The sequence below is a fragment of the Centroberyx gerrardi genome, chromosome 11 (genome assembly GCF_048128805.1).
Source record: "Centroberyx gerrardi isolate f3 chromosome 11, fCenGer3.hap1.cur.20231027, whole genome shotgun sequence".
NCBI lineage: Eukaryota > Metazoa > Chordata > Actinopteri > Beryciformes > Berycidae > Centroberyx > Centroberyx gerrardi.
The window spans coordinates 14,364,864-14,384,539 of record NC_136007.1 but is presented as its reverse complement, the minus strand read 5'-3'; the positions used below and the strand labels follow the sequence as shown (position 1 = coordinate 14,384,539).

At 42.0% G+C, this 19,676-nt stretch overlaps 2 protein-coding genes across 3 annotated transcripts in view; both read left to right on the top strand.

Annotated features, from left to right (window-relative positions):
* gbe1a (glucan (1,4-alpha-), branching enzyme 1a) overlaps positions 1 to 385 on the top strand; it is a 94,711-nt gene extending 94,326 nt beyond the window's left edge. Inside the window, exon 16 of the mRNA XM_071924622.2 lies at positions 153 to 385. Coding sequence (XP_071780723.2) covers positions 153 to 218 — 66 coding nt within the window. The 3' untranslated portion in view covers positions 219 to 385. The remainder of the gene's footprint in view (positions 1 to 152) is intronic.
* A 2,095-nt stretch (positions 386 to 2,480) lies between these two features.
* Positions 2,481 to 12,156, top strand: paxbp1 (PAX3 and PAX7 binding protein 1). Of its 2 annotated transcripts, none has more exons than XM_071924646.2 (18): positions 2,481 to 2,895; positions 3,109 to 3,231; positions 3,687 to 3,899; positions 4,317 to 4,541; positions 4,661 to 4,761; positions 4,942 to 5,165; positions 5,614 to 5,803; positions 7,296 to 7,419; positions 8,126 to 8,228; positions 8,430 to 8,545; positions 8,700 to 8,899; positions 9,020 to 9,167; positions 9,291 to 9,412; positions 9,606 to 9,682; positions 9,790 to 9,856; positions 10,041 to 10,187; positions 10,829 to 10,983; positions 11,281 to 12,156. In XM_071924646.2, exons 1-18 carry the CDS (start codon positions 2,589 to 2,591, stop codon positions 11,399 to 11,401), a joined length of 2,763 nt encoding a protein of 920 aa, XP_071780747.2. In that variant the 5' UTR covers positions 2,481 to 2,588; the 3' UTR covers positions 11,402 to 12,156. The 2 variants fall into 2 exon arrangements, with proteins under 2 accessions (XP_071780747.2, XP_071780746.2); XM_071924645.2 differs by having other exon boundaries at positions 3,106 to 3,231.
* The last annotated feature ends 7,520 nt before the right edge of the window (positions 12,157 to 19,676 follow it).

The following is a 19,676-nucleotide window of genomic DNA, read 5'->3' as shown; positions in this document are numbered from 1 at the left end:
CTACATGAAAATGATACTCTACTGGATAAAGTCCATCATTCAGGCCACCATAGTCTCTGTCAGCATCCATAGCCTGTAATAGCTTATCTTGCAGTATATTATGGAATGCTGCAACGCTTTTCTTTCCCTCTGACTCTTTTTTTTCTTTTTAGGTCTATATTCCTTGCCGGACAGCGTTGGTTCTGGCCAATGAGGAGATGCATGGAGTAGAGACATGAAGATGCCTTTCTCAACCACACCAACAGCAGGAACCTGGCATGTATGTTGATGTTGCTACAGAAGCTCTGCAACCTAAGGCTCCAACCCCGCATATCATTTGCAAATAATGGTATACCTGTCTTTTGCATCACAGTACGACAATAAAGTTTTCCATCTGCAAACCCTACTCTTCAAGCATCAATGTGTATGTGCACATATTATGCAAAAGCAAAAAAAAAACAAAAAAAAGTTGGGGGGGATTTTAAAACTAAACTACTGCCATTAACAGGGTGATATTTATCTCCAATTATGATTTTAATAGCCAAATGTCATTCTTAATGTTAATTAATCACAGCGTATCACTCAAACTTCATCTGTGGTGACACTTTAATTTCAGCAGTTATTATCACCACTACTGCATGGACTTCACTGTGTCAAGTAATGGCCCTGTAATTACCCTTACTAAATGCAGCTCACATCTCTGTCATTTATTAAAGGAACTGAGCTATTATCAAAGTACAGAATACATATTATCCATCTTTATCTATCTTGTCTATCTTTTTTTTTTATCAGGAGAGACATATATGTACTTTTCTTAACTAGGCCTACTTCATGGTTCATAATGTATTTAGCACATAGCATACATACTGTAAGATTATGTTGCAATTTAAGAAATATGTATTTGGATCTTTCATCTTCTCCCCAGAAAGCTGTGATCACATAGGTAAGTAGGTAAGTGAAGGAAATGGAGATAATGAGGGACGAATGAAAGGGGGATAAAATGAAAGGAGACCATTTTTGAGGGAAAGGAAAGACTAGATGTGAGGCATATGGGAAGGGGGTTGGTCATTTGGTTGAGAGAGCCTATACTATAAGCCTTGGTAGTTTTTGAAGGCATCATAAGATCAGGAGGAGAGATGTTAATAATAATGTTAAAGAAGAGCTGGGCTATGTGGAGTCCTATCTATCTATACATCTATCTATAGCCTACATCTACTGTATCTGTCTCTGTCTGTCTGTGTCTGTCTATCACTTAAACATAGTAGCCTACATTATTATTTGAACATATATATTATTGAACATTCAAACCCTTGGGTCGACGAGTCACTTCCTGTAAAACAGATGGTTCCAAACAGGCCAAATTATTTTCATCAACTGAAAAGTAATTGTAACAAGTCAGGGTGCTAGAATTGAAATTGAGATATTTGATTTATATGGAAGAAGTTGGGTAATTTCATGTGGTGGAGGGAAGTCAAGATGAGTGATAGTGTGCTAGTAATAGTGAAAACGTATGGATATTGGATGGGAAGGGATCCTCAGGAAATGCTGAGACAAGTTTCTATTGTCTCAGACCCAAAGATCTAGACAACCGTGTTGGGCAGTAACACTGGGCCTGAGTAATGTTATTACTGTAACAATATTACTTTCCCAAGTAACGAGTAGTGTAACTAATTACTAATAAAATTTCAGTAATAATATTACAGTTACTCCCCCAAAAAATAACTCGTTACAATCTTACTTTTGTTGATTCATTTTCGTAATCGTCGCAAAACGACCTGCCGCAAAACGGCGTGCACGTCGGCGTGCACGTGACCAAGCAGCAAGCTAGCTTGGAAGATGGAAACGCTTACATTCAGCGGCTGGAAATATTCCCATTACTTTGACAGGTGTGCTTTTCATCTAGCCTGTAACTTTTATGGATTCATAGGCTGCAGAAAAAAACTGCTAGTTTGAAGCCTTAGCTGCGCTTACCGGCGATTACCCTGACATTCACACAGAGACGCACATGCAAAGGAGGAGAAAGGACGCAATTACCAATTTTGTGGGGTGTAACAGAAAAGTAATAGTAGTAGTGTAACGAATTACTGTTGGCAGGGAGTAATAAGTAAAGTAAGAGTATTACTTTTGAAAAGAGTAACGAGTAATGAGTAATAACTTACATTTTTGGAGTAACGAGCCCAACACTGCTAGACAATAATATGTGATGTAATTGATTTGTATGAATGAGGGCATTGAGACGTGAGTCTGTAGGCCTACAAAATTTATACTGAACATTATTAGGGGTTTCTTCAATTTCTTTGAAAGCTTTGCTCGGTCGAAACAAGAACCACCAGTTAACTGAAACAAAGATTTTGATTATTTTGCACAAAACTGGTTTGTGTCACAATATTTAAGCTACAAAGTGCGCATAAGAGTTTTGATCGGTAGAGGGCAGTAATGCGTCATTCCCGCGTCTGCTCTGCCGCAAATTTTAAAGACGAAGAAGAAGCAGCATCGACTGACAGAAAATGGCTGACAGTGAATGCGGGGACGATTTCTTGCAGCTCCATAGACAATTTTGACGTGTCCTACATTGGTAAATGCATCGTTACATTTAGCAGAGAAGCAGAATGTTTAAAAAGGCGAAAAGAGTTAACCTCCGACGGAGAAATGAGTCCGACGAAGACGAGCCGGAGGACAATCAGCAGCCGCCGCTGGCGCCGCCAATGTGTGGGCCTGTTGTCGAGGAGATCCCGTTCATGGAAACCTCCAACAGCCTCGCCGGGGTCCGCAGCAGTGTGGACATCCACCACGGCAACGGCCTCCAGGCGAGCAGCTTAAGAGCTGTCAAGAAAGAAAAGAAAACCAAAGAACCAGCCATGGCGCCAGTAACGGTAGCCCCGAAAGCCAGTTTGCTGAGTTTCGACGATGAAGAAGGTAACTTGCTTAGCTAACTAACGTTAGCTAGCTAGCTAACTGAATAACACTCATGCTTATTGCAGGTGTAAGTATTTAACATTTATTTGACTCTCACAGACGATAGATAAGTGAAATCTTACATGAGGAATCATTCATATTAAGCAACGACTGCTCTAGATGTGCATGATTGAGTTGATGGTAATTTTCTTCCTTGATCTGTCTTGTGAGCAGAGGGATCAGAGGTGTTCAGAGTGAAGAAATCCAATCACAGCAAGAAGATTGTCAAACAGCTGAAGAAGGAATACAAGGAGGATTTGGAGAAGACTGGCTATGTCAAACATGAAGTCAACACAGGTGGGATGGCCTCTTCTCACATACGACAATATATTTATGTTGTTAAAATGGACTGAACTTGTGTCAATGCACCCCATCTTCTCAAATAAGCATTGTTTAGGGGGGTAAAATGTTATACTATAATTTTGCCACAAGAGGGAGGCAGATGTTTAAGGAAAGGAGAAGATTTTCATATTTTCATTGATATTAAATTTAAAGCCGCAGTATTCAGGTTTTATAAGTTGACATTTCGTTTGAATACAGCAGAAGTAATGCTCATGTTATGTCATTGGGAATGAGCACGGTAAGTTGTACTCATATACTTTTGTTGAACCTCAGGTCACAGGATCATCCCCATCCAAGTCATCCCTACAATAGGACATGTGCTAAATGACTTAAATACAAATGTAACTATGTAAGTTTGATGAGTCATTTATCCTCTTGACTCATCTTTGTCTGCATCTTATTTCCTTTAGATGCTCCATCCCAGCCTATGGTCACCATCAAAGAGGAAGCCAGTAGCAGAGCGGGCAGCGAGCAGGGGGAGGAAGAGATGGAGGTGGACAGTGCCGACGACCAGGAGGAGGAGCAGAGGAGTCAGACTGGCCAGGCGCATGGTCAAGTCTCCAAGAGCAACAGCACTGCTGGAAACTTCAACACGCTCTCCTCCCTCAGCAGCCTTAGACCTGGTATCACACACAAACTTAAATTTACTTATGTGTTTAATGTAGTATCAGTGGACCATCGTCATATAAACGGTTTAGTTAAAAGATGTGCACAACTCCAGGTTCATGTTGATTGTTCTGTTCTGTACTGTTCTATTACAGGTCATACGAGTGTAATTTCTGTCATCATTTGTTAAATCTATTTTGGATTAGTTGTACACCAATCGGTCTTTACAACAGCTCTGGAAGTACATATTTTGAACATTGTAGCTCCAAACATGAAAAGAAGTCTTTAAAGAAAGACAAATCATCTATCATGAAGATCTTGACTCAGCGAGGGCTTATTCAAACACTTCCCTGCTATATTTCCCACACCTATCTATATTTTTGGGAATTGTACACACAATACCTAGATCTCGCTCTGTTTCTGTCCTGCTCTAGGTGAGATCCCTGACGCAGCATTCATCCACGCTGCCAGGAAGCGCCGGCAAATGGCTAGGGAGCTGGGGGGCGACGCCCCCCTGGTGGAGACAGAGGCTCCCAAGAAACGACTGGTACGAGAGGAAGAGCAGGATGCCAGCGACGACGAAGATGAGGAAGAGAAAAGGATCAGCTTCAGTGGAGTCAGGAGCAAAAGCCAGCGGCAGAAGATCGCTGAAGAGATAGGTAGAGTGCAAAATTATGGTGCACCGACTGTCCATTGATCATCGTGTGCTATAGTCATATCAGTTTTTACCCAGTATGGGCCAATGAGAAACATCCCCTTTGTCCCTTCACATGTCCAGGTATCGAGGGCAGTGATGACGAGGGGTTGGACGCAGGTCATGATGAGGAGCTGAGCCGCTGGGAGCAGGAGCAGATCAGGAAGGGAATCAGCATACCCCAGGTGAGCTATACCAACAGTCTGAACGACTGTAGAATATTTATCCTTCAAACACGACTTCTGACTATGGTAGAGCGTTGTTTTGCACATTTACTGTGCTGTTCACTGTTGCCGTTATTTTCCCATAGATGGTTGGTACCCAGTCAGTGCTGATTATTTGTTGTCATTTTGTCTGTCTACCAGGTCCAAAGCAGCCAGCCGGAGGACAGTGCGGTCTATTACCAGAACAGCTACGAGAGCCAGCCCTACAGCTCAACGTACAGCATGCCTTACACCTACAGTGCTGTGGCCCCACAGAGCAGCAAGCCACCTGGCCGAACAGACAATGGCTCAGTCCCATATAGAGCCCCTAGTGGTGACCTAACCCCAGTCTCCACTGATCTGGTAAAGAAACGCCTGCGGGACAGGTAGGTCCAGTGGAAGACTGCACCAACCCACTCCAATGTCAGTCCTCAGCTCCACTGCAGCTCCACTGCAGCTGTCTCTATGTGCTGTGGTCCTGGAGACCCAACACGGCCACCTGCAAATCCAGTCTATAATCGCTATGGGCCAGAGAAGGGATGTGTGGGTCAGGAGGGGGGGTTGCCTTAGTCCTCCTAAGGATTACTGTGATTATCGTATCACCTCTATTCGTGTCCCTGGAGTTCAGTGTCATATTTTGTCTCCTTGTCTCCTGTCTGTATCAATTTCATATTTTTACCATGTTAATGAGAAGGAGTCATGCTAATTTAGCCAATCCACACTACATGTTGTCTATTCTATGTCAGTAACTAAGATAAAACTAATTCTCTTCTCAGTCCTCACCCCTACCCAACTCATTCCCAGTGTCTTTCCCTGTATGTCATGTGTCTGTAGGCTCAGCCAAATGCATGCAGGCCATGAAGCAAACACCAAGCGTTACGAACAGATCCACGACGAGCTAGCCACCTCTGAGAGCACCATACAGCGGCTGGAGGGCTCATCCAATGACAATGCAGATCAATATAAATTCTTGCAAGAGATGCGAGGGTATGTTGGAGACTTGCTTGAGTGTTTCGGTGAAAAGGTAAGGGAGAAATTATCTGCTGTCTGACTTGCTGTTTTCTGTTTTGTGTCTGTGTGATTTCTGACCACAAACTGTGGATTTTAAAGGGATAGGATTTTAAGAAGCCCATGTAATTAATCATGAACTGAAAGTCCTTAAAGCTTATTTCCAGTGTTTTGAATTTGTTTTATTTTACCACTTTTTAAAATTTGTTAGCAGTGCTGGCAGAAGCCAATGTGGCTGTAAAAAAAAAAAACAACAATAAAGAATCTGGAAGATCACTTGCAGCACATTCCTTATAATTTCCCGACTGTTTCATGACATAAATAGTTAGATTGAATTGTATGAATATGATTTTACCAACAACCAACTTTTGCCAGCTTTGCTTTCATTTTTGTAATAAATGGCAATAACTACTACAGCTATCATCTCAACAATAAAAACACTGTTGCAAATGCTTTTTATGTGGAAAGAACGGGCTCTCTCTTCATGAGGAATCAGGTAGATCAGGTTTTTCAGAGGCCCATTCTTTTCAGCTATTTGTTACAGTTACCATTTATTTTAGTTTTCACGCTTAAAAAAGTGAATATGACGATGTCATTTTAAGATAAGGTGGAGTTGCAAGATAGCCCAGTGTAGTGGCAAGTCTAAGTGTAATTTTGTTGTGATATAACAATGTATCTTGTAGGAAAGAGGCTAAGACCAACATTTTTATTAATATATATAATGAAATGATGTCTCTTGCACTCAAACTATTTAAGGTATTTTTGTCCACCCATAGATAAATACCTAATGCATGTAAAGTTTACATATGCTTTTTATGAAAGCCTCTCAGAGTATCACTCATCTAACAGCTCATTTTAGTCTTGGTCCTCCAGCAGTCGAGTAGCAGCTACATGGAAAAAAGAGAGGAGCTTTCTGCTAGTTGCCACAATGTGTGGCCTCAACCTCACTAATGTCCATTTTAATCCTGTTAGAAGACCAGAGAGGAACCATGCATTATAGTCAGTGGAGTCTCTTTGGTGTTCAGGTCACAGAGCATTGTGATGGAAAACCCGGGATACCAATCATTACTTACCAGCATTATTTAACATGGAGTCAGAGTACAGAGAAGAAACAATAAGACTGAACTAGTCGTTGCTATCGGGTGAAAACCTCAATTCTTGTGATTTTCATGTTTTAACCTCAATTGAAGGGTTACATGCTCCTCCTCCTCCTCCTATGGGTTGAGGAAAGTCTATGACCCTTGGGTTTATGAAAACTTTTCAAAACCCCATTGGATAAACCGAAAAGTGCATGGTTGTCGAGCTGAAAGCAGGGCTGTTTCTCTAAGTTCCTGAACAGTTCACATATTTGAGATAAGGTTTTCACCCAACAACAGTGATATATTGGTTCCAGTATTATGGTATTCTCCATCATGCCACTCTTGTGCCTTCACCAATCAGACGTCCCTGTGACTCGGAGTCCCAACTTTGTTGGGGTCAGAGGTCACAGAAGGCATCATATCTTTCAGGTGCCTGCCGTCCTGGAGCTGGAGGCTGCCATGCACCAGTTACTAAGGCAACGGGCCTCACGACTCGTCCAAAGAAGACAGGATGATATTAAAGATGAATCGTCGGAGTTTGCAAGCCTTTCAAGTCAGTCCATCTTGAAGGTTTTTATTATTTATTTGAACGGCCTCGTTGGTTCTCTGTATGCTTGTGTGGGTGTGTGAGGTGATCACATTCTTGTTTCCCACTATCCCTCTTATGTTTCCCTCATGAGTGTGATGTAAGCTTGGTTGAGGCGTGGCTTTGAGCGTGTGTGAGTGGGTACATACATGCAAGATGTGTAGTGGAGGAGCTGTTTCAGCTACTCCCTCCCTTGCGGCTGTGTCTCGCACTCAGCTGGGTGGTTGTAGCTCAGCTCAGTTGGTGGCGATCAGTCACTAAGTAAAGATGACAAAAGAATGATCTGTTTGTGACTTGTCATCACTGTCACATTAACTGTAACGTGTAGCAAGCTGCAGCCAGGTAAGTGACTTGAAAACAAATGATGCTTCAAATACCATAATTATTTGTAACAAAGACGGTATGACTTATTGCTGGGGGTATTTGCTAGATTACCAAGTTCAGGTTTAGATATAGGCAATATTTTAACATGTGTGACAGGTTGAAAACAATTAGCCTATCTCTAGCAAATCTAAATTAATATTAAGCATTTTGGTTTATTCTAAATTGAAATACTTGTGCACTAATTATGTGCACCAATTGTGTGAGATGTTGTGTGCCCAGAATAGGAATGAGGTTGTGGGCTGTCTCAGCTGTTTATTACCCATTCTAACATTGCACCTGTCTCTTCCAGATAAGGCTGTCATGGCTCCTAATCTGGACTCGTTTGGTCGAGACCGCACAGCCTACCAGGAGCACAATCGCCAGAGGAGGATAGCAGAGAGAGAGGCACGACGGTACGAAGCTCAAACTCATGGTCATATTTCCAGGTTTTGTCTTTGTAGGCTGTGTTTCTCAGTAACCCAACATTAGTACTATATCATTTGCTAATTTTCTGGATATACTGAGTAATTGTTCATGTGAGATTGGCATAGTAGTTTTACTTACTTAGTTTTTACATTTTTTTAACTGGCTGCCTTGTTTGCGGGTGGGAGCAGAACTCGGCGGCGTCAAGCCAGAGAGCAGAATGGAAAGAGAGCTGAGCATAGAGAAGGCCTGTCGTCCGATGATGAGGAGACCTCCACTGACATCACCAGCTTCAACATGGAGAGAGGTACATGACATCACTGAACTGCTGCAAAATTGACAGGGTGTTAAATGTGTTGATCAAACATTTTTGACACAGATCTGCCACACTTAGAAGCGGGAGCACACACACACACTGTCTTATTGAACAGTCAATAATTAAAGCCTGTTTTCCCATGCAGATCGTGTCATCAGGGAATGTAAGAAGGTATTTGAGGACGTGGTGGAGGACTTCCATTCTCTTGACTGCATCAAATCTCATTTCGAGGTGTGGAGGAGAGACTACGCCGACTGTTACAGAGATGCTTACATAGGCTTGTGCCTGCCCAAACTCTTTAACCCCCTGGTCCGTCTGCAGCTCATCACATGGAGCCCTATGGAGGTAGGGGATGTGTGTATTTGTGTGCGTGTGTGTGTTTTCAGTATTATCCAATATTGTCTTTTTTGAATGGATGGGGGGGAAGAAACACTCAAACCTCCCTTGCCTTTTGTCCCTGACCAGGCGGAGTGTGCCAACTTTGAGTACATGCTCTGGTTTGAGTCGCTGCTGTTCTACGGCTGTGAGGAGCGCAGCAGGCTGAAGAAAGGAGATGTGGATATCAACTTGCTGCCTGCTATAGTGGAGAAGGTCGTCCTCTCTAAATTGGCAGGTAAAGAAACCCACACAGCCACACCTGGTGTACTTAAGTCAATCAGTAAGAAAGATTTGCTTGGTGTAAGAATGTAGGCAAGCATGAAAATTGTAATCGTGTTTGTGTGTGTGTGTGTCTCAGTGTTGGCAGAGCAAGTGTGGGACCCGCTGTCCAGCAGCCAAACAGCCAGGCTGGTGGGCTTCATCCACAGACTAATGAAGGGTTACCCCACTGTGCTGCATGGGGAAAACCGATACACACAGGTACTGTCTGCTCTCCTCCTACCTACATGCACATAATGCACTACCTCCGCAGATTAACAGAGCTGACTGTGGTATCCAGATTAGATCGGCTTTTCATGGCTTTTGTGCCCAAATCAGCTTCTCAATGACAAGAGATGGTAGAATTATTCTCATCTTTATTTTCCTTGTTTGTTTTTTTTGTTGTCCCCTCCAGGAGCTATTGAAAACAATTGTCTTTCGGACCAGGAGGACGTTGGATGAAGATGTGTTCCTACCACTCTACCCGAAAAAGTGAGTTATCCAGTCAAAATGGGAAGTAGTTAAGTTATAATGTTGTGAGTCTGTGCCATTGGCACTTACCGACTGATTATTAACGGTGTTTATGCTTATGTTCATAGTGTGTTGGAGAACAAGAACAGTGGTCCCTACTTATTCTACCAGAGGCAATTCTGGTCCTGTGTCAAGGTATGGATGTGAAGTTTTTTTGTTTTTATAGTTCATATAGTAACCATTGATGGAAATATTCACATCTTTGGCAAATAGGAGCAATAAATGAATAGCTACTTGGATATTCAACAGTGTGCCTTTATGTCTGCTATCCTGAGCCTCCTGGAATAGAGTCTGACTCTCTTGTTCCCTCTGTGCATAGCTGTTGGGCAACATCCTGCAGTGGGAAGGTATCCTGTCCGGCTCCTGTCTGAGGGAGCTGGCTCTGGACAGCACTCTCAACAGATACATCCTCTCTGCGCTGCAGACGACAGACGCTGCAGAGGACAATGTTCAGAAGTGCCAGCAGGTAGGAGACACACACCAATCATTAGGCAACCAAACAAATAACACCATGCTATGCAAACAGTGTATTGGCCCTGTACATGTTGTACAGGGCCAATTGTACCTGACTAAACAGAAAGGCACTGCCAGTCAAAATGATGTAATTTTGGCAAAAACGGCAGGGCCAATTTAGGAGTCGCACATCACCTGATATGTGAAATGACACGGACAGTTCCACAGTTACGTAAACACTCCATCCAGGATTGGCTGAACAAAGACAAACCAGAAGTCCTGATTCCGGTGGGGGTTTTTCTGTCTTATTGGGAGATGTGGAGAGCTAAATTTTCCTACAGCGCCATTAAAGTACTGGAGTTCTTCAGCATGCTGTCGTCATGAGAAGCGTGAGAAGCATGACGGAAAATGTATGCTAATTGTCAACAATGCTTCTGCATTCATACAGCACTCCTGCGTGTCCTTCCACACAGAAAGCATGAGCCAAGCCCAGTGGCTCCCTATTCTTTCCTGTGCCTTTTTACAGTTGATGGCCTTTACTGGACAAATGCATACTGTGCCTTTTTTGACGTTTTGGTTAAATGTGACCCACTTAACAAAGAGACTCTATGCTAGTTGGTAACTCTTCCCTGTCCTTTCTTGTTCCTTCCTCAGGTGGTGGAGTGTTTCCCATTGCAGTGGTTCTCTGGGCTGAAGGGCCAACAGACCTTGCCTCAGTTGGAGCCATTCTGTCGCTACCTCACCCACCTGGCCAACTCATTGTACCGCTGCAGCGTGGGCGGGTCCGATGTTGAACGCCGCACCGCCAAGTCAGTGGTTCTACTAGACTGCATAGACTGCTTTAGAGAAGTTTAATTTTACGAGAGGAATTTTAGTTCCTTTTTAGCGCCCTCTACTGGGATAGTATGGAAGGATGAAATAGAAAGTTGCAGTGACGGGGTTTCTTTTTATTTTGTTTTTTTATTTGTTATTTAAAATAATTGAGTATAAACCATGTGTAGTAAGTTGACTTGCTTGATCAATGCCTTAAGCTAGGCTGTGAAGCATTGAGATTTGAGTGTGTGTCCATCCTGCTCCTAATATTGATATATCATCTGTATCAATAGGGAGCAGATCAAAGAGGTCGTGAAGCTGTTGGGACACATGAACGCCCTGGACCACATCATCACCGTGGCAGCAGAGCACGGCATTAAAGACATCAAACCGCTCTTGGAGGCCAAGTCATAGGAGAAGACAACAACTTGCCATTCATCGGACTTTTGAGTGCAGCACATTTGACTGCATGGGAATGCTGAATTTGGTTTCCCGAAAAAAGTGTGCATTAAAACTCAAAAAGAACAATTATTACAGTGACTGAAAGGAGAAGGTAAACACACCTCTGTGTAAATACTGTGAATAATGTACATTGTATGAAAGTGTGTGCTTGTGCATCTGTTGAAAGACTAAAAGGAAGTCTTCAAGTGTCATGTCAAGGACTACTCGATTGTATAACATACTGTCAATATGGGAAATGTACTCAACAATGTCTCCTACAGTAGGAATTGGGAATGTTTGGCATGTTGACTCTACTAGGAGTAAACATTTGTTGACATGGATTACTGGCATCTGTCTTGAATACTTTGGACCTGTAAAATCATACTATACTCACCTAACTGGGCTAGCAGTAAAAACAGTAATAACCTTCTTTATTTCTCACCCACTCACTCCCGTTTCTGTGTGTGCCAAAAGAGCTTTCCAGTTAGCCAACAGGTAGAAATTGCGCATCGACAAAGACTGAAGACCAGCTTGCCTGCTTACAGTCTGAAGGGAGAATGTTGCTATGGTTACTGTTCCCTGATCCCCACTGGATCCTACAGTACTCATCCTCCTCCACCCATGAACTGTCTTGATGACCCTACCAGAGTGAAAAACTTTGTATTCAAAATTTGTAAGACTTTTGTTGAAATATTTTATTTGCCTGTGAATAAAATGTGGTTATGGAAGATGGCTTGACGTTTTGACTTTGGATTTTGCTTTCTTGATGGAATCAAGGAACTGCAACTAATGAGTCTTATTAGATATTGTGACCTTGAATGGAAAATTCATCAAATGTCTTAGGGTTATCAGTTTTAAATTTAAACTACTCTCCCATAGACTGACAGACAATCAAGACTAAACTACACCATGACACTCAGAAAATTCATTCTTGACACTCAAACTCTTCTAGACTAAAAAGCCAGCCTAAAGTGTATTATCAATGGAGCGGCTCCAAAAAGTGCCACTTGTTGACATTGCATGTTAAAGTTTTGTCTCTCTTCTGAATAGATTTAAATATTGACTTTTTCACGTGCAAAAGTCTTAACTTAGCTGTTGAACCTCCTGCCATTTGAGGCTTAGTTACTGATGTAACCTCAGGCTACTATTGTACTTACTGTAATAGTAATGAGCGGGCGGGGCTGGAGCTTTTCCTCTGCCTGCCCCCTCCTCCACCAAAACGCGCTCAAGAGCAACCCGAGCCGAACCCCTAAATTTACCCTCACCACCTGTAAGGAAAGCTACATAACCGACCGTCGTGTACTGGCACAGTCAGCCTGTTCCGTTAACCAAGTATTCGCCTTTGTTCAACCTTCCAAGGGAATTGTTATTATCCTAGATCTCCGCTTCATGCGCTCACTCAGGGTCTGCAAGGTAAAGTATACAGTACTACTATACTGACTTATGACTTATGTGACTATTAAATGCATCTCGTTAATGAAGTCTGCTAACCTACTAATAGTCTACATAGGCTAGATAAATGTCAAGATACAAATACTTGCCGTGCGTAAAAGGCGCTTTGGAAAAACATTTAACATTGCCTGGCGTAAAGTTCAATCAGTTCAGTGTGTGAGCGCCCATGCTGCAAAGCACATGCTCGTTTCCTAAAGACCCCATTTTAACTGCTTCCCAGTCTGCCGCTGCCCCCCTCTAAGTCCAAACACTAGGCTATGTGTTGAGGCTTTGTGGAGGAAAACATGTAAAAAAAAAAAAAAAAAGTACTGCATTTTTTCTCATGCAACTTGCAGCTCATGGAACTTGGAGTCGTGAGCGGGTGGGCGATTCAACTGGGAGGACACGTTGGGAATTGATGTTGTTGTTTGTGTGTTGTCTATAACCAAGGTAAATGTAAACCACAAGAGGGAAGTGTCGGTGATAGTGAGGGAGCAGGTACAGACGATGGAGTGTGTGTTTGTGTCAAAGGCTGCAGTTTACCCAAGGAGGAGGGAAATGCTGAGGGAAGGAGCTCACTGGTGATTTTGAGGAGGGTTGTGTCTGCCGTGTTGTGATCTGAAACCAGGATAGTGAAGGGCTTTGTAAAGGTCTGTAGTTTTTTGGGGGATGGTAGGGTCGAAGCTTGGGTTTTGAGGACGGGAGTGAAAACAGCAAATGGCCATTTAGGCACTGAACAGACACTGATTTCCAGAGCGACTTAGAATAATTGCGCTAGTAGAATAAGTAGCCAAGCAGCAAAAAAAAAAAAAAAAATGAGTGCAAGGGCCAAATCAACTGTGCTCAGAAAGTAGAATTAAGTAAAAACATGCAATAACAATAAGAAGTGTTTGTTGTTGAAATATAAGCCAAGAATTTTTTGTTCGTTTGTTTCTTTTTGGTGAGAGATGGAAAGTTAGCGAGATCAGGTGCAGTAGAGCAGGAGGAACAGGAGGAACTGATAACAGTAGTGATGATGAATGGATTGGCATGATTTGACAAAAGTGGAGGGGATAAGGTCAGTGGCACAGGTTGGTGTCTTGGCGGGGTCTGATTGGGTGACTTGGAAGAACCAAGAAACCTGTCAGCTGGGAGTGAGGAGCTTATGAGCAGATGCTTGTAAATTGAATCAAGTTTTGATTTGGAAAGCGACAGGAAGGAATGCAGTATTAGCTGCCATTGGAGCAGAGAGGTTTGGAGTGTGCAGAAAGGATCAAAGAAGTACAAATAACAGCAAGAAATTGAAGGACTGGCGCAAGAAATGAGGCATCTCCAAATAAAGCAATAGATGAAGGCTTCACAAATAAGGTATCAATAAATTACACGTAAACTTTAAGAATTGTTTGCTATTGTCTGAATTGACAGCGGTGGAACCAATTTAAGGATGCCTTTCTTCAAGTTTGTCCATTTACTCTTCAGAAAAAAAGGGTGTGGAAACTTCAAAGCAATAGCTTGACATTCATCTCACAAAGACACATGGATACGGAAGAGGAGAATACTTTTACTTCTCCACACATCCCACCAGTTGAATAGCACACCAGTGAGAGGAAGTGGAAAACTCAGTGAGACATGCAAGAGTTTTGCTGGCCCCTGGACCTAATGGCGTCCCCGATCAACAGTGGGAAAGTACACCAGATGTTCTTTAATATTCATGAGGTTTAATGAAAGTAACATGGGAGAAGCTCTGTATTACATAGAGCAGGGAGAGTTCTGCAACAGAGAAGGTCTGCAGATATCAGTTTTCAGCCTGCATGCCTTCTAATGTCAAAGGAAAGACCTTCAGTGTGGGAGCACGGAAGATGACAAGCTACTTAGAAAACATCATCATAACTGACACATCAGTGCAGAATGCAGGACGATGGGGTTTAGGTAGCGAACATTAAAAATCCACGGGGACATTATTGTCATTGTCCCTGACTGTCTTGGCTGTGTCAGTCTGTATGGGAGGGGGGGTCCTAGAGTTACCGTTATAGGCTCAAAGAGGAATTTTGCTGCACAATAGTGTGACTGGAGGTGACTCAGATTGAAAAGACGCAACATTAAGAAATGCAGCTATACTAGCAGCTGGGATGAAATGGCCCCCATAAGAGGTAGTGGAGCGAGGACAATGTGCAGGTAGACAGAGGGATATTGCAGGGCTTTGGTCTCGATACAAGCTGACCTGTCTGGAGCAAAGCATCCAAATGCTTTTGACTTTGTAGGTCGAGTTTATTTATATAGCTCTTTATCACAAGTAGGCCGAAGTCTCGAAGGACTTCACAGAGAACGAGTCTACCTAGATCCAACTGATCAACAATCACTCATAGAACAGAATGATGCAATACAGTATTCCACAAAATAAAACACAAGGAAACAAAATAAAGCACAAGACATTAAATAGCATGTTGGAAAGACATTACAGGCCTACCTAGTCTAGCCTACCTGGCACCACCAACCTTAGACCCTCAGGAAAAACTCCCGTAAAAAACCTTATAAGGAAAAAGAAATGGAAGAAATCATGGGTGGGCCAATTCAGAGAGGGATCCCCCACCAGGATAGCTGAAAGGCAAGTAGGTGCCGGGACAAAACAGTAAAATGGACATTGTATATATTTTCAGGCTCACAGTAAGCTGTACAACAAAAGAAAGGAGTCTGTAATTCAGAAAGTCTCTTCAACACAGAGGCCTTTTAATGTTCCCACTTGGATTCCCCATGTTGACCAGACTAGACATTCTTCACTGAATGCCTCGTCTGAATGAGGGAGAGGGATGGAGGGAGGGAGAGAGAGCTACATCTAAACAGTACATAGTAATCTCCAGGAGAGCTGAGTCACAGCATTACAGCCTTCCTACACTAAACTGGCACTTGGCTCTGTGTCCTGCAACAAAGGGCTCATTTTGGTCCATGGCTGAGCTGTAAAGCTCTGCACTGAAGGGGCTGAACAGGGCGACCTGCTCTCTCCATGAAATAAGGCTGAGCAGGTGGATCCAGGTGAAAGCTGTGATCCCCTACTGATTTCACATATTAAATCCACATCAGTCATGAAGGGCAGATGGAGGTGAGGAGACGGGCTAAAGAGGGTTTTTAGTCCTCTTGATTATCAAGACATGGGTTGTGCACGATAAGGTGAAACCCGTGTGTGTGTGTGTGTGTGTGTGTGTGTGTGTGTGTGTGTGTGTGTGTGTGTGTGCGTGACTGTGGTGAAAATTATCAGGATAAGAGGTAGTGTTATTTTTGACAATTCCTGTTTTGTTCATCCCCAGCTAGCAGCCAGTGCAAACTGTTAGCAAAAGAGGAATATGAGTGGATAGACATCATTTCCATGACACATTTTTGGCAGTGACATATAGACCTATTTAATGAGCACTTATTTGAATCTGATCTCAGCTCTGTGGCTCCTCAGGTGATCAGCTGGCTTAATTTCATCTATGGAGAATACAGTAATGTTTTGCTATTTGCTTTGCTAGTTAAAAGAAAAATCCACTTTAAAACACTTTAACACTGTTGAAACAGCTATTGGTGACGAACCTTGCATTTCTGGGGCCATTTTGTTGTTTGGTGGTGTATTTTTATTTTTTTCCCTCAGTTAACTAGCCAAACATCGATGACGTGATTTCATGTGGAGCTATTTCAGCTTCACGTTTTGGTGTCAGTCCCTCAGAATCAAGAGCTTGAAGGACTTGGGTTAGACTCACCATTTTGCACCGACATTCAACAATCATACAGGGTGAAATCCATCGCTTAAGAGGCAGAGAGACCAATTTCTCCACCGACTGTTGCCTCAATAGACCAGAATGCAATGCAGCCACAAGACATGTTGCATTTTGAGTGAGGGGCGCAACTCTCACTTTTTCTCCCAACTGGAAAAACTTGCTCTCTTGCTCTTATGCTATCACTAGCTCCACTGCTCTCCACCAACATGTATAATCCACAGCTGAATGGAACAAGTTCACGCAGGTTCTCTGGGGGTTGTCAAGGCTTTCTGAGAAATGCCTTTTTGTGAAGCACTTTGTAACCCTTGGTTTCGGTGCTATAGGCTAAATAAAGTCTTACATACTTAGGGAATTCATTTGCATACAAGACGAGGATTATGGGAGTTGTGTGAAAAATTGCAGCTGAAATGTAAAGAATAAGTTAGGGTTTTCACAATAATACAAAATTTTACTTTATTAGTTAGATACTGCTCATTAAGGAACAGACTTGATTTATAGATAATGGACCTCATTCACTAAACTTTTCTTACATTTTCATTGTTTTTGTTCTTAAGAAACATGACTACGAAAAACCAACGTGGGATTCATGAAACATGCACAGACTCTCGACTTTGTGTTGTGTATCTGATGATGAATGTCAAAATGTTCGTGGAAACATTCATTGCTGGGTGACAGTTGTTGATCAAAAAGCGTTCTCTGAACCAGAATGGCTGTTATATCTCATGGTGTCCTGTAACATACACTATTTTTCACTTTTCTGTATGAAACCGAGATCTTTCTTGTCTACTAGCATGTTTCAAAATTGTTGGTACCTTACAGTGATCAGTATGCAGTATGCAGAGGCAATGTTGCTCATGCATTTTACTGGAGAGGAACAACACTTGTCTCAGCAATAACTTGTGAGCAAAAATACTGCAAAATTGCCAGAATTTGAGACTCTATGGCAGGCATTTGGAGTATTTCAGTTAAACCATCATTTCATTTTGTTAAATGATGGTTTACTGAAAGAAAACTGTAGCCTACATCACATGGTTTAACTTTTTATTACTTGTGCAAATTGAAAAGGAAATAGAAACAAATCAGATTCTAAATAGTCTTTAATGACTTTAAAAGTGCAACAGAAGTCTTTAATGACTTGAAAAGCATAATTGCTGAGTTGATGTTGTGTCTTTGTTGTGTCACACAGAGCAGGTATTGTTTTGGAAAGAAAAAAACAAGTTTCAAGGTAAATTGTAAGGCCAAATTCCACCATATTTTACAAATGACCCAGTAACAAGAGCAGGTCTTATTTATGTATTTAATGATTTAATGATTTATTTATTTATATTTTCCCACCTGTAGACTGTAGCAGCAATAATAGCAGCAGTGCAGACTTAGAATGAAATGCTGTATCGTATTTATTTCTAGTCAGCCTAACTTTTGCTCTTCTGAATGTGGGTCAACAGCGTAACAACTTCAAGTAGCTGACTGCAGGACTGGAGGGGGAAGAAGTGCTGTATGTAGTCTTGGTCTATATGTGTATCACTGAAGGTCCTGTGTGGAGGTTTTCCAGGTTCACTGAGATGCTGAAGATGGTTTGGCAGCATGCTAGAGGTTCATATTTCTTTGTTCTCTCGCCAGGCTAAAAGGTTGGATGCCTGTGTGCTCAGTAATGTTGGCTTAAACCTCATTCTCCGAGCCGTTTAGGGATTTGGCTTTTGTTTGGGCTTGTGGTTCAGACTGAACAAGTTGCGGTTGGTGGCTTGTGATTTTGACTCACCAGAGGAGCAGGCTGAATGTAGGCGATTAAAGGCCTAGCTGTAGTTGTAGTAAATAGATTAGAGTGTACATAACATGGATCAGGGGCTTATTACGATGTTTTGTAATAATAATAGTGTCATGCATACAACGTTGATTTATGTTTGCGGAAGTGACTACCTGGTGAGATAGAAACAAATTCAATTTCTGAGACTGGAACGTTGTATTGAGTGACCCATTGCTTGAGACAGTCAGAGAGAGAGAGAGAAATGGATGTACATTCATAGACATAATACAGTACACAACAATATCATAGAGGGCAAATTTACACAAATACACTACATTGTAATACACACATGAACATTTCCATTTGTAGTTCTGTTGTACTACTATTACAAAAGTTTTGCAGTCATATTTCTTAGATAAGAGGGGCTTTAAAAACTTGGAAACTGGGTGGCTAGGATCCTCTGATTATTTCATGGCCCTGTTTTTGGCACATTTTCTGGTAACTTTTGGGATCTGCAGATGGTTAGTCCAGCCCAATGATCTTTAGCTCAGCCTTTACAATCCTCTGAAAACCCATCCACTCATCAGCATTATTATTGCTTTCCGTCGTCATACACCTGTCACCTGTTGATGTTTTTCAGCATTGATACATTCATCCCAAATTTCTTAAGCTGTCATAAATCCTTAGTTACACGCAAACAGAGTAGCCTAGCCCAAAAGCTTGCCATTTTGTATTAGGTTTATTAGGGATGTCTTAAAGTTAGGCTATAAGCCATGAATTCTGTCTTAAGTACTGAGTTTATCTAGATGCCAAAGGTCAAAATGGAGAACCCAAGAAATGGCATCTTCTAGCAGCCAGTTTGATGATGGACCCATGAGCTAGAGGTTATACCTTCCATGAAAGACATGCCAAACTAAAAATAGGTACTTGTGGTGCTCAATGATGCTTTGATTAAAGCATTGGCTTTAATGGTGAAATGTTGGAAATCTATGTGAAATCTATTCACTCTCTCTATATTGTGGAACGACCCGCCTGAGGAACTCATGCTATCTAAATCTGTATAACCTTTTAAATCTCTTCTTAAGACTCATTTCTATAGACTGGCTTTATAGTGATTTATCTTAGTCTTGTTTTATTTATTCTATTCTATTTAGTCTGCTATTTATTGTTTTTATGAGAAGCACTTTGTCATTTCTGTTGATAGATTAGTGCCATATAAATACAGTTCATTAGTATTAGTATCAGTATCGAAAAGGACTACTTCATCCATTAGTTAAACTCGGCTTCCTAAGTTTCAGGTTGAATCTAATGTACAAACTGTCTCACACTCATGGTCTGCTGT

What these genes read in the sequence shown, in the direction of transcription:
- paxbp1 (XM_071924645.2), top strand. Translation starts at nt 2,589, where the DNA reads ATGTTTAAAAAGGCGAAAAGAGTTAACCTCCGACGGAGAAATGAGTCC. An exon ending in GAAGATCGCTGAAGAGATAG is followed by an intron (nt 4,542 to 4,660) that starts GTAGAGTGCAAA and finishes TCACATGTCCAG; the next exon opens with GTATCGAGGGCAGTGATGAC. An exon ending in TTGAGTGTTTCGGTGAAAAG is followed by an intron (nt 5,804 to 7,295) that starts GTAAGGGAGAAA and finishes CATATCTTTCAG; the next exon opens with GTGCCTGCCGTCCTGGAGCT.